Here is a 15,186-nt window from a genome sequence, read left to right on the forward strand (position 1 = left end):
ATTGAAGCATGCAGGCTCCCTTGTTGCGGCGCGCAGGCTTCTCTCTAGTTGTGGTGTGAGGGTTTTCTCTTCTCTAGTTATGGCGCACAGGCTCCAGGGCGTGAGGGCTCTGGAGTTTGCGGCACGCAGGCTCTCTAGTTGAGGTGCGTGAGCTCAGCAGTTGTGGTGCATGGTCCTAGGTGCCCCGTGGCATGTGGGATCCTAGTTCCCTGATCAGGGATCAAATCTACGTCCCCTGCATTGTAAGGCAGATTCTTTACCACTGGACCACCAGGGAAGTCCCAGGAAACAGAATTTTTAAACAAGTTCTCCAGTTTCACTTTTGCATACCAAAACTCAAATTTGTGAACTATTGCCCTAAGCAATCTCCCTCATTATCATCATTTTAACTATCAGCATTATGCTTATAACTAAAAATTATATTTTCAACTCTGCCCTCTCTCCTGAACTCCAGATTCTCACAGGAATTGTTTATAGGCACCTCCACCTAAATCTCACAGGCATAAACTTAACATGCACAAAAGATGTTCTTCCCAAATCTACTCTTCTTCCTCTGTTCTGTTTCAATTGATAGTACCACCTTTCACCCTATAGCTCCGGTCAGAAACCTGGGATCATTCTCAACTCTTCTCTTCCCTCTATTTTCATATCTAAATACTGTTGTTTCTACCTCCTAAATACCTTTTGCATGGATCCCATCGTCTCTATCGCCAGCCACTGCCCCTGTTCTGCCTTTCATCTTCACAACTCCAGGACTGTCACAGTAGACTTCTAACTACAAGATGCCCTTACCTTTTCAAATCCACACTCCACAGAGTTCTTTTTCTAAATGCAAAATTTATGATCTTTCACTTGGATTTCAGCCATACTGCACAACTCCAGGGGGTACCAGTACCTAGAATACAAAGTCATCTAACCGGTATTGCCACTGTTCTCATTACAGCCAGAAGGATCTGATCATATTACTCCCTTCACTGGCTTCCCAGCATCTGCAGAATAAAGTCTCAGCTCTTCACATTTCAGATGAGGCCTGCCCTGCTGTACCACTGCCAATCTCTAACCTACCATCTGGCCTTCCCACCCCTCCCTCACACTTTGTGCTCCATTTGGGCAGGATGCCCTTTGTGCCTTCACTAGCTCAGCAAATTCCTCTTTTTCTTCAAAACTCAGCTAGGGTGTCTCTTCTCTGTGCAGATTTTCCTGAGTCCTCTAGGCAGAGCTGACCATCCCCTCCTTCAGGCCAACTCTGATCTTGTGCCAGCTCATGTTTATTACGCCACTCTCTGCTAGACTTTGAGTAACTCCTGCTAACTCTTTTAGCCCCCACACCTGGCACAGAATAGGTTGCATGGTAGATGTTCCTAAAATTTAAATGGGCCCAAATAAGTCAAGGGTGACACTACAGCTGGAGCCTGAGTACCTAGGAGTACAAAGGCCTCAATCAGAGGGAGTAGGAAAATCAGAAGAAACAGTTCATGGGGGAAGTGGGGAGAGACAACAGTTTCTGCAATAAACATGCTAAGCTTAGGACTGTGACAGAATATCCAGGTGGAGAGGTCCAAGGGGGAACTGGAAATATAATATGCAAGTTTCAGGGAGAGATCAAGCCAGCACCAGAGTCAGAGATTTTTGGGACTCTGAAGCTATAACAGCTGATGAAATAACCAAGAGAGAATAATAACCCAAGAGAAGAAGGCGAAGAACAACACCTTGGGAATCATGAGGCAAGAGGAAGAAAAGACAAGATGACAAGAAAGAAAAGTTGCCAAGGAAAAAGATAAGTACTAGGTGAATGCCATGTTAGGAAAACTAAGGGAAAATAGTTTCAAGAAGGAATGGGATTAATTATCTATGAATGACTAGGGGTACCCGGGTTGAAAATAGTACACTAAAGAAAAAAGTTTATGGAGAATAGCTTTTCACTCCAAACATTTAGAGCATTTATTTTTACTTGAAGCAACCTAAATATTTGTTTCCCCTGAGCTGTAAAATTAAAAGTGCAAACATCAAACTCTCTTGGGGTTCTCCATGTACATATCCAGAGTCAGAAACCACAGGGCACTCATAAGAGAAATCACGCAGCTCTCTGACTGCACAGACAGAGCCATTCTGAACAGCAGAGAGAAAACAAAGTCAGGATAAATAAAATCTAATCTGGGTTATACCTGAAATAGGACCCAACTGTGCCATTTTCCCTAGCCATGGAAGAGGTTCTGGGCCAGGCTCAAAGAGAGACATCATGAGGTTTGATTTCTTCTTGCTGTCAGCTTGGGAGTAGAGCATTCCGTGCCATTCAGGACTAGATGGAGAGAAGATGGAAGATCAGAAGAACATCAAGCCTGGGACTATCAAGTTAAATAACTCTAGCCTGTGTTTTTCTCTTGAGAGACATGGTTTTCAGCTTTGAAATTAGGTGCATTACTTTTACTAAAGTCAAATCCTAAACCTAAAAATGCATACTGATGTCCCCTAATATTACCATTCCTTGGGGACAGGTATTATTATTCAATTATGTAGATATGGAAATCAAAAGCAGTCTTAAAAGAGAAAAAAAAAATCACAAGGGCAGCAAGTAGCTGCAGGGGTGGTGACAAGTAAGGGCTGAGACCTATAGGTTTTTTCAGCCGCCTCCGAATCATTCACAGCAGTACCACAGAGAGAAGCCCTTCTAACAAAGGGCACAAAGCCATCACCCAGCTCTGCTCCCACTTCTCAAAGGGCCCCAGGTGATTCTCCTACTCAGAGACAGTACAAGTAGCCTGAGTACCAAGAAATATAGCAAACTGATACCTAATAAGAATTGCATTTTTCTTTCTGGATCAGCTAATTTTAACTCAAGCAGAAAAGGAGCCATGCTTCCTCTGAGCATTCCTAACCTCTTGATTTTCTCTACCAGTCAATCCCAGGTGATGGCCAGAAGATGACCTCTTCTTCTCTGACAACAGGTATTATAGAAAGGGAAGCAGAGAGTTTTGCAGATTTTGAGACTACAGCGAAAAGTGAAAGCTAGAAGGGCTTTCCTCATAGGGAAGGAATACAGCAGAGCGGTTACGAGCATGGGCTATGGAGTCACAATACGTGGATAAGAGCCTGGCTCTTTCATTTACTAGCTGTGTGACCTTGAGCAAGTACCATGACTTGCTCTCGAAGCCTCAGTTTCTTCATCTAAGGAATGGGGATAATACTGATACCTCCTGTATAGTGAGGTATATAAAGTGCCTAGAGAAGTACCTGGCACATGGTAAAATGTTCAATGTTATCGGTATGTTTTTTCATTTAGTTTTACCTCCTCATTCTATAGCTGAGGAGTCTGTGCATACTGCATAAGATCCTACAACAAGTTAGTAGCATTACTTAAACTGACCCCAGTTTTCCTAGATAGGATGGAAAAGAGGAAAACTGAGAAAAGATATTATATAAAGGCAATATAATTAAAAGACTCACTCTGTACTTATTCTAGGGGATGCTTTAAAGAGTAGTGTAGAAGGTGATAGTACGTGGGAAGGATATGGCAGAAAGAGAAAAAAAGTTACGAGATCCTTTCTATTCTTTCTTTCAGAAAAGTCTGGGGAATACTTCATTATAAATTGATTCTCCCTTTCACTCAACCAAAGGTAAAAAAGTTTCTTACCCTAATTGAACTATCGCCACCATTCCTTCCACTTTTAGGCTGCCATGGAGCAGGACACAAAAGTTGGGTATTTTGCCTGCAATCTGATTGGCTGAATTTTCATCTTCGTTGTCATCCGTTATACCAGTACCCACCTCATCACCTTCTATGAAAAGAAGAGAAAACCAGTCAGACTGAGATTAGCTACAAAAACTCCAAACTCCAGTTGTACTCTTGGCTCTTTCTAGCCTTGGAAGGAAAGTATACAAAATTATAAAGGAATATTATAACAAGTAAGAAAAACTCATATTCTGGTTTTCCTATGTCCAAATAAAAATCAGTTTTCACATGTTATATAAATTCCACTTATATGAAACATCCAGAAGAGGCAAATCTATACAGATAGGATATCAGTAGTTACCTGAGGCTGAGAGAGATGGAAGGTTATGGGTTGATAGCTAAAAGGTTTCTTTCTGAGGTAGTGAAAATTCTAAAATTCTGATTCAAAAATTGTGGTTATGGTTGCATAACTTTGTAAATACACTAAAAACTACTGAATTGTACACTTTAAATGGGTGAAATGTATGGTATATGAATTATATTTCAGTGAAGCTGCTACACAAAAAATCAGCTTTCCATAGTTTCTACTGGAACACTAAGCTAGAGGCTCTCTGGGGGTTTCAGGCACCATCGAAACAGAAACAGATTCAGAGATGTCAAGAGTGTTCTCAACTGACAGCCTTCAGGCAGCACGTGGATGGGATACCCCAAAGAACAGTGACTACTCCATAAGCTTCTTGACTCACTTCTCCAACTCCAGGTTCTCTCATACACTCTGCTGACAAATGAATGAATCTTCCTCCAATTAACTTCCTTCTGGAACTATCTGTGTACTCAAGCTGATTCAAAGACTTTCTAATTCAATAGAAAGATCTTCCTGGTTTAGTTTGACATTCAACAGCCCTTACAACACGGCTCCATTTTGCCTTCCCATACTTTTCTTCCCACTGTTTTCCTATACAAACTCTTTGTTTTGCCCACTTTCTTTCTTGGCAATTTATATGGGCACGCAGAATTCCCAGGACCTTAGGAATAAGGTAAACTCAGTTGTTATCAATATCAATAACAGTAAGGTAAAGTATAAACAAAAGGATCATAATCGGTCATCTGTGAGAACATATCAAAGATTCTGTCTATGAATATGTGATGGAGGGTTATGGAATACCTAACACTCCAACTGAAATAACCATGAGTAAATGGAATGTGGTCATAACTCAGTGAGTGGAAACCTGGTTGTATATACTTCTTGGAGAAAGCTGGTGAATATAAAGGAGACGGTCAGCCTAAAACATAGAAAAGAGAAGTTTAAAGTGCTAGAGACTAACATTCTTCAGAGAGATGCTGAACGTAGGAGATGACTTTATAGTTGCTGGAGAAATACATCCTGCAGTAATGAGGCCTCACAAGGACCTGGATTCATTCACTCATTCAACAGTATTTACTGAGTATCTACTATGTGCTAGGCACCAGTAGAGAACAGGTGTGGTTTCTCCCCTTATAAAGCTGTATTCCACATTGATCAGGCAACCTTCTGAGAACTACTTTGGTTTCCCCAGCATGCTCCCACAGGGAAAGGCAGAGCCCAGGATGAGGGACTAAGCACTGTCATCTCTAAAGAGGATTTCCACTGTAAATTAACGAAGCAGCACACAATAAATATGTATCAAAATGCTTTCCAGGGCTTCCTTGGTGGCGCAGTGGTTGAGAGTCTGCCTGCCAATGCAGGGGACACAGGTTCGTGCCCCGGTCTGGGAAGATCCCACATGCCACGGAGCGGTTAGGCCCGTGAGCCATGGCCGCTGAGCCTGCACGTCCGGAGCCTGTGCTCCGCAACGGGAGAGCCACAACAGTGAGAGGCCCACGTACCGCAAAAAAACACCAAAAAAACCAAAAAAAACAATCTAATAACTACTCCTTTCCCCCAAATTCTGCAAAATGGGCTATTCTACTATCTTACATTTAAGAATAACTTTAGATAATAAGATACTTCATATGTATCACTGGAATAGGAAGAGAACTCACCTTTGTTAAGTGCTATAGGTAGAACCAGATGTCTGGACAGAACAGGGGGACTTGAAATATCAGCTATATCAATAAATCCCACTATTTCCAAATCTGAAAAGAAGGAATCAACATAGAATTAACTTGTAACAAACAATAAATGCTGGAGACGGTGTGGAGAAAAGGGAACCATCCTACACTGTTGGTGGGAATGTACCAATAAACTGGTACAGCCTCTACAGAGAACAGTATGGAGGTTCCTTAAAAAACTAAAAACTGAGCTACCATGTGACCCAGCAATCCCACTCCTGGGCATATATCCGGAGAAATCTGTAAGGATGCATGCACCCCGATGTTCACTGTAGCACTATTTACAATAGCCAGGACATGGAAGCTACCTAAATGTCCATCGACAGAGGAATGGATAAAGAAGATGTGGCACATATATACAATGGAATATTACTCAGCCATAAAAGGAATGAAATAATGCCATTTGCAGTGACATGGATGGACCCAGAGATTGTCATACAGAGTAAAGTAAGTCAGAAAGAGAAAGAAAAATATCGTAAAATATCACTCGTATGTGGAATCTAGAAAAATGGTACAGGATTTCCCTGGTGGTTCAGGGGTTAAGAATCCACCTGCCAATACAGGGGACATGGGTTCGATCCCTGGTCTGGGAAGATCCCACAGGCCCCGGAGCAACTAAGCCCACGCACCGCAACTACTGAAGCATGCGCGCCTAGAGCCTGTGCTCTGAAATAAGAGAAGCCACCGCAATAAGAAGCCCGCACACCGCAACGAAGAGTAGCTCCCGTTCGCTGCAAGTAGAGAAAGCACACGCCCAGCAACGAAGACCCAATGCATCCAAAAAAAAAAAAAAAAAAAAAAAAAAAAGAAAAATGGTACAGATGAACTTACTTGCAAAGCAGAAACAGAGACACAGATGTAGAAAACAAACTTATGGTTATCAAGGGGGGAAGGGGGAATGGGATGAATTGGGAGATTGGGATTCACACATATACACTACTGTATATAAAATAGATAACTGGGCTTCTCTGGTGGCGCAGTGGTTGAGAGTCCGCCTGCCGATGCAGGGGAAACGGGTTCGTGCCCCGGTCTGGGAGGATCCCACATGCCGCAGAGCGGCTGGGCCCATGAGCCATGGCCGCTGAGCCTGCGTGTCCGGAGCCTGTGCTCCACAACGAGAGAGGCCACAACAGTGAGAGGCCCGCGTACCGCAAAAAAAAAAAAAAAAGAAAGAAAAAGATAACTAATGAGAACCTACTGTATAGCACAGGGAACTCTACTCAATGCTCTGTGGTGACCTAAATGGGAAGGAAATCTAAAAAAGAGTGGATATATGTGTATGTATAACTGATTCACTTTGCTGTACAGCAGAAACTAACACAACATTGTAAAGCAACTATACTCCAATAAAAATTAATTAAAAACAAAGAATTAATTTGTTATGGGAAAGTACATTATTTTCTATGTACTAGATTTCATAAACACAAGGTTTAGATCGGGAATTCAAATATGATGACTAGGAAGGTTATTAGAAGTTTCTCTGAATGACTCTAATACTTTGCATTTTAAGTAACTAAGAAATTAAGGACAACTGTCTTTTATTTAATGGACTTAAGTTATACGACAAATCAGCTAGACTATTTTTATGAGGCTAGGTCCCCAGCCAAGTCTCTCTGAATAGTCAGGATGTTCAGGTCACCAGGGGGCGTCATAGTAAAATACTTCCACAACAACTGCAAGCAGCTATGCCTGGAGGGTAAGGCTTTTGCATTAAAACTGTTTCCCTGAGAAAGAAATACATTCTCTACAAAATCAAGGTAGCAGTGTACATATGACAATGGTTTCTTTGCTTTATAGAAGCTGTATTAAAGACCAAAAGTATTTGTTGAAAATCTAAAATAAGTTAAAAAAAAAAAAAGTTGTAACCCAAAGAGTACTTTCTGGAAGTTTTTTCTTTTCTTTTTTTTTTTTTTGCTGTTCGCAGGCCTCTCACTGTTGTGGCCTCTCCCGTTGCAGAGCACAGGCTCCGGACGCGCAGCCTCAGCGGCCATGGCTCACGGGCCCAGCCGCTCCATGGCACGTGGGATCTTCCCGGACCGGGGCACGAACCCATCTCCCCTGCATCGGCAGGCGGACTGTCAACCACTGCGCCACCAGGGAAGCCCTGGAAGTTTTTTCTGATTATATAAGTAGTATAAAAACTTAGAAAACACTAAAAACTGTAAAGAAGAAAAATAAAGTCACTCATCATTCCTCATCAAAGGAAACCTCTATTAATATTTTACTGAATTGCTTTTTAGTCTTTCTTCTAGGCATATACACATTCATATTCTCAAAACAATGTTTTAAAAAATCAGGATCATGGTGAGTATACCATACTTCTTATACATCAGGAAATCTGCTTCTCTGGAGTTGTGCTATCATTACCTTCTTTAGCTGAGTAACGAATGAATCAGCATAAGCAGTTATATATTTTTCATCTGAGTAGAAAAAGGCCTATGTTTTAGTGGTTTAAATATAAGCTATAACAAAAATCTTGGACTAGAAGCTTTTATAAGTTAGTCCATTAAATAAAGGACAATTATCCTTATTTTCTTAGTTACTTAAAATGAAAAGCATTAGAGCCATTCAGAGAACTTCCAATAACCTTCTTAGTTATCATATTTGAATTCCCCACCTAAACACTGCATTTGTGAAATCTAGTACATAGAAAGTAATGTACTTCTGGGAAGAAAAGATCTATTTGAAGTTACTCATCCTAAAAGGGTGGGAGGGAAGTGGAATATAACTGGTTTGAAGGCAACAAAACATTTGGCACACTGCTGTCTAGTCACAATGAAAGAGATGGATGACCTATTTCTAGCAGGAGCAGAAAATAAAGGCACAGAAAACAAAACAGCCTGTGCACAGCCCTTCACTCAAAAACTCCTTAAAGTCTACACACCCAAGAATGAAATGAATTTCCAGCTGTACTTAATTTTAATCATTTAAAAATTTTTTCATTATATCTTTTATTATTAATTAATTAATTAATTAATTTTTGGCTGCTTTGGGTCTTCGCTGTTGCGTGCGGGCTTTCTCTAGTCGCAGTGAGCAGGGGCTGCTCTTTGTTGCGGTGTGCGGGCTTCTTCTCACTGCGGTGGCTTCTCTTGTTGCGGAGCACGGGCTCTAGGCACGCGGGCTTCAGTAGTTGTGGCTCACGGGCTCTAGAGCGCAGGCTCAGTAGTTGCGGCGCATGGGCTTGGTTGCTCCACAGCATGTGGGATCTTCCCAGACCAGCGCTCGAACCCGTGTTCCCTGCACTGGCAGGCGGGTTCTTAACCACTGCGCCACCAGGGAAGTCCAATTTTAATCATTTGTTGATTGAACAATTACCTAGTGAACATCTACTAAGCATCAGACACTAAGCCAGGCACTGAGGGTGTGCAGTGGTGACTCGAAACAGTGATGGTTAAACATATACCCACCACTCAAGGAGTCCACCTGCCAATATGAGACAACTCTCTTCTCTACTACCCCTTGTTACTTTTGATTATTGGCTTTGCCAATTTAACCTAAGCATAGCACTGGCAACATGGTAGAAGCCATAACACATTGCTTTCTTTTAGTCATAATACAAGCTGCAGGATTAGAGGGGTACAATATATCACAACTGAGACCTGAGAGACCATCATTTCTCCTAGAGATTCCACTCACCTAGCCAATAAGAACTAGAGGAAGTGACTTGTCCAGGGTCACAGAGGAAAAGTCACACAGCCAAGTCTAAAAGCTAGCTCTTCATATATGACCTTAATAATGACGCTAATCCGTCTTACTATCTCTATTAAGAACTACCTCAAGGATTTCAATGCTAGTGAATCTGGCCCTGGTTTCCAACTCTAGTAACTTGTGGGTATAATCATCTAGGATCAGAGATTAACTCATGACCTCACCACGGAAGACTACTAATCTGCCACCCCTTAGGAAATGCAACCTCCCATCCAAAGTATACTGGCATTTCTTTTCAACCCTCCTGGAGAGAGGAGAGTAAAAGTCAGAAGTTAGAAGAAAGTAGGGATAACAGAAGAACTAAGAATGAAGTATAAAAAAAGTTACCTGTGTTAATGACTTTAGGGAAAGGATCGATTTCCTCGTCTACAACAAAAGGTTCTGGCCTGGGGAAGACTTGCACATCAGCGGTTAGGTGGCCACACTTGAGAACAGCATGGAAAGGTGTATATGCCAGATCTATCAGTTTTCTAGAATATGATGATTATTTGTTACAGAAAGAGTAATATGATACGTATAATTTTTTTCAAGTAATCTTTTTAAGATGTCAAGTTTGTTTTCCCTTCAAGTTGATTCCAAAGCTATGATCTGACCATTTGTGAAACAGAACAAAATCTGATATTTTTGGTGAGGAAATTTCAATTCTGAAAAGCCCAAAAGCAGTTAAATCTTTGAAATTGCTGTCATTGTAAGGAAGTCAATACCTATAGACATTATAGATTTAGTCATGCTTAATTTAAAAGGGAGTCAACACCTAAAAATCACTACTACCAATCATTTTATCTGAAAAATGTGCAACTTGGGGAAAATGAAATGACACAACTAGAAACAGTAAAATAGATATTATTGTCTGACATCAAATTATAATGCTGGATTGTAAGAAGGCAAAAAAGTATATACTCACCCAAACATAGACTGTACATTTTTCAAGCACAGGGGGCCATCAATAGTAAAAATCTGTCCTTCACCATTGTTTAAATCTATAAGACGTTCAAGGCAATCCAAGGAATCAGTGCTCTGAAGCTACAAAGCAAAACAGATGACTCTTTTAAAGTGGCATAAAATGCCAGATTGTTATCAGTACACTAAGGTCACAAAACGAAGATGATTTTTTTTAACAATGTGAGAAGGAAAATAACTAACAATTTTGACTCAAGGTTACCAAAGAGGAATGTTATATAAAATTATACCAGTAGAGCTATTTCATTCCAAGTAGTTTTGCAAAGATTCAGAGGTGACCACAGTTGGTATTCACATAGCACCTTCCCTTCCAAGTGTTTCTAACATATTTTGGTAAGAACCATCATTATTTATATTTTAAAGATAGAAAAACTAAGGTGAAGAAAAGTTAAATAACTTTCCAAAATAAATGGGAAAACCAGGAGATAAGAGTTTAATAAAACATACATCAGAGTAATGTTACTTAACAACAACAAAAAATCAAAGCACACTTCTGTCAACATTTCTGGTGTGATGGACATAAGAATTCCTAAGTGAGGGAAACACCTAACACCAAAAAGAACATTCTGACTCTGTAGCATCTGAAGAATCTTTGTGGGAAGTAGGACGGATAACAACTCCAGCTATGTTTCCTGAGATGTGGCAACACTCTGCTTTCAGAAAGCATTTGAGACATAGAGTCTTTTCAAATATAATCAGTAATTAGTGTCAGTTGAAACAATGGAGTTCAATGTTATACTATAGGCATGCCTCATTTATTGAGTTTCACAGATATTGCCTTTTTTTTTAAACAAAGGTCTGTGGCAAACCTGTGTCAAGCAATTTTATTGGCACAATTTTTCCACAGGATTTCCTCACTTTGTCTCTGTGTCACATTTTGGTAATTCTCGCAATATTTCAAACCCTCCACCAGCAAAAAGATTACAACTTGTTGAAGGCTCAGATGATGGTTAGCACTCTTTGGCAATAAAATATTTTTAAAATAAGGTATGTACATTGGTTTTTTTTAGACAGTGCTATTTATTGCACTCTTAATAGACAACAGTATAGTACAAACAAAGCTTTTTTTATATGCACTGGGAAAAAAAGAAATGAATGCGACTTGCTTTATTGTGATCCCCGCTTTATAGTGGTGGTCTGGAATGGAACCTGCAATATCTCCGACACATGCCTGTATACGTAATATAATATTAATGGAATATACTAAAAAATATATTCCATTTCTGAGTCCTAAAATGTATCTAATCAAACTAAAAAGAACTTAGTAAAAAGCATTACCTCCTCCAGATTTGCCATGCACATGATGTATAACTTAGATGGGAAAGGAAAAGGTAGTGGGAACCTGTTGCTCTCACTGCGTTGGCTGTGAGTAGCTAGGGAGTGCCGCAGTGACCCTCTACCAATGCCAAGACAGCCATCTGTCACCAGAACAACCTGTTTGCAAAAAGGGAGAGGAGTTTTGTACATGAAATAACATATTTATTTAAAGCAGTCTTATTTGGCAATGTTTTCATTTCTCCCTAATTGCATTTACACTGAAAAATGTACCTCTGCAGGAATACAAACAAAGATGTGAATAAATCTCAACAACATTTGTCAAGTGAAAGATGACAGACACATTGTATTGATACGATTCTACACATATATATTAAGTTCAGACCACGTAAAACAAAACTAAGATAAATCAAATAGGGGTTGTGGGGTGATACTGAGTAGAAAGGGGCATGAGAAAACTCTGTAGGGTAATGGAAATGTTCTATATCTTAACTGGAGGAGTGGTTACATAGGTATATACATTTGTGAAAACTCAGTAAACTGTATACTTAAGATCTATGCATTTTACTGTATTTTATCTTATTAAACCTTTAAAAAAGCACCTACCTATGAACACTTAAAAAAAAGAAAAAACCATTCATAACCAATTCTTACTTAATTGTATTAAAACTAGAACGCTATCTCTTAGAGAAGGAGTTGGCACCTAAGACACTGGTGTCAAAAATGGCATAAAGGGTACTTCCCTGGTGGTCTAGCGGTAAAGAATCTGCCTTCCAATGCAGGGGACACAGGTTCGATCCCTGGTTGGGGAACTAAGATCCCACATGCCCTGGGGCAACTAAGCTCACGTGCCCTGGAGCCTGCGCACCACAAAGAGAGAGAGAAAACTCGCATACCACAACTAGAGAGAGGCCTGCGCACCGCAACAAAAAGATCCCGCATGCTGCAACTAAGACCTGAAGCAGCAGAAAAAGAAAAAAAGAAAAAAAATGGCATAAGGACCTATTTTACGTGTGTCCCTAGGAAATACCAGCACAGAAGTCTGAAGACTGAACCTTGACACTTTATTTTCAAAGATGACAAACTTTACCTACCCCTGCTCAACTAAAATGACAACTGCATTAAATATGTATTTATAAAAGCCATTTAACCAGACATGGACAAGACCTTTAAAATGCACTCTTAATCAACCGATAATTTTTAAAAGCCTTCAAAACATACCAACAATAGACATTAGTTACAAATCATTTTCCTTTTCCTCACTGTTTAGTGCAGTCCTTGGGAAGTCCTGGGTGGACTTCCCAAGCAATCCAGGGGAGGATTGTTTTTGCTCTCCCTAGCCTAGCCTAGTAACTTAACAATAACAAACCAGTAAGTCAGTATTAGGTGGTTGCACCATGTGAAGTGCCAAGACTGACACTTACTTCTAAAGCCCAAGAATGCTTAATAGAGGTCCCCTGGAGAGATGTCATCTCTTAGGAAGACAGTCAAGGCAAATCCCTCTTCTAGGTACCAACAATTGCTACATAATGATTTACTTCTGCCACTAGCTTTTTCAGATGCTGTGTGATAATGAAATATTTCTTGTAATGTCAAAATGAGACGGACTTTACTCAGATAATGAAAACACAGTCCAGCTCTTTAAAAACTTGGTTAAAAACATTCCACATTAAAACAAATCTGTTTGATAGTAACTGATTATAAAAACAATCACTAATAACGTCCACCGTGTTTTGGACCTGGTTCACCCCAAAACTCACCAAGCAAGTCTAAGTGGATCCAGGCCCAGCTCCTTCCCCTCAGGGTACAGTATATCTCAAATTCAGATTCCTCCTTTTTGCAAAGGAAGAAAAAAATATTAAAAGGCAGAAGTCTGCATGGTGCACAAGGTCTGGCTCTTATGTGTTTTCTGAGTTTCTTCTCTAAAACCACTGAAGAAGTAGCAAATGAAACTGTGCTACCTGCTAGCTTCCAGTTCAGAAGATATTGACAACAAAACTTCACTTATTCTTTATATTGCTAGGAAATTAGACAGTCTGTATGCATGGTTTTATGAACTAATGTTTATGAAGCAAGGTGACAAAGGTTTTTATTTCTGAAAGGAAACTGATCAAAAGGTATTTACTGGCTTTTTTAGCAAGTGTCCACTAAAGTGATCTGATTTTTAACCTTTTAGTAGTAGCTCAGGGACTTCACTAACCCATGAGTTCATACTGTATAAAATAACTCAACTACCTGAGTAAGAAAAAACAGTAAGAAAAAACAAAAAAGCTTAAAAAAAAAAAGGTGGGTTTATTGAGATATATTTCATAAGCAACAAAATTCACCCTTTTTAGTATATAGTTCTATGAGTTCTGACAAATGCATTCAGTGATGTAACCACTTCTACTATCAAGATACAGACCAGTTCCATCACTTCTCATATTCCCTCATGTTTTATTTGGGTCAGCCCCTAACCTTTCCTCACCACAAGGCAGCCACAATCTTATACTTATTTAAAAAACAAATATCGGTGATGCTACTGACACTACTGAGGAATCCCGTATTTGACCCTATAATAAAAAATCATATACTATGGCCCACTGCCTGTTTCTGTAAATAAAGTTTTACTGGAACAGAGCCATGCCCATTTATTTACTTATTACCTGTGACTGCTTTCATGCTATGACAACAGAGTTGAGGAGTTGCCACTGACACCCGCAAAGCCTAAAATACGGAAAAAGTTTGCTGATTCCTGTTGTAGACTATTATGATTTTCCTTTTAGCAACTTTTCTGTTTTCTCCTTTAAAATATGCTACCACTTCTCAAAGAACCTGTTTATAGCAAACTTCCAATTGCTACAACTCTGCTCTGATTTGATGCTATATGTGGACCTATTGTGGACTCTTAAGGAAAGGGCAACAGATTTTATGACATACACCTCACTTTTTAGACAACCCAGGTAGTTGAGAAGGTTAAAAGTCTGCTGAATAAATGCTACACTGGAATAATGAAGATAGACTATATTGTACTGATGTTTACAATTATATCACTCAAAATTATAATCGCCCCTTCCAGGGGGTGTTCTAAAATTCCACTGTGAGCCCTTTGTGTTTTATACAAACAATGCTAGTTTGAGGTAAGTCAATTTACTAGGAGGATGCTTTCCTTAAGGCATATTTGTGCTGCTTTCTGAATATATTAGTGTTGATTTAGTGCCTTCTTTTAAAAAGATACCAAAAGTGTATAATACAGTTTGTGGAAATTACAATGTATGCTGTGTCAGAGCCTGAACAAAAATGAAGCGCCTCAGTGGTTAATGATTTTAACTTAGGGCAAAGAAAAAGAATTGATCATTACCTGACAAGGAATTGCACCACCCCATTCTTGCTGAACGATATTGCAAACACCAACTAATGCAGACTCCAAGCAGGTTTTATCATAATCATCCATATTACTTAGTGCTTCCTGATTGAATGAAAGATAAAATTGCTCATTATTA

At 39.7% G+C, this 15,186-nt stretch overlaps 1 protein-coding gene across 3 annotated transcripts in view; it reads right to left on the bottom strand.

Moving 5' to 3' along the window:
- The window catches only part of INTS14 (integrator complex subunit 14), a 35,558-nt gene that overhangs the window by 12,699 nt on the left and 7,673 nt on the right, over positions 1-15,186 (bottom strand). For 2 of the 3 annotated variants that reach the window (XM_027123373.1, XM_027123372.1), the window contains exons 3-9: positions 15,045-15,152; positions 11,708-11,863; positions 10,374-10,492; positions 9,797-9,939; positions 5,693-5,785; positions 3,632-3,776; positions 2,166-2,299 (exon numbers count right to left, since the gene is read on the bottom strand). In XM_027123373.1, the coding sequence (XP_026979174.1) occupies positions 2,166-2,299; positions 3,632-3,776; positions 5,693-5,785; positions 9,797-9,939; positions 10,374-10,492; positions 11,708-11,863; positions 15,045-15,152 (898 nt within the window). The remainder of the gene's footprint in view (positions 1-2,165; positions 2,300-3,631; positions 3,777-5,692; positions 5,786-9,796; positions 9,940-10,373; positions 10,493-11,707; positions 11,864-15,044; positions 15,153-15,186) is intronic. The other variant, XM_027123374.1, reaches the window with a different exon arrangement.

The sequence above is a fragment of the Aethalodelphis obliquidens genome, unplaced genomic scaffold (assembly GCF_003676395.1).
Source record: "Aethalodelphis obliquidens isolate GAN/ISIS:26980383/991018 unplaced genomic scaffold, ASM367639v1 scaffold26, whole genome shotgun sequence".
NCBI lineage: Eukaryota > Metazoa > Chordata > Mammalia > Artiodactyla > Delphinidae > Aethalodelphis > Aethalodelphis obliquidens.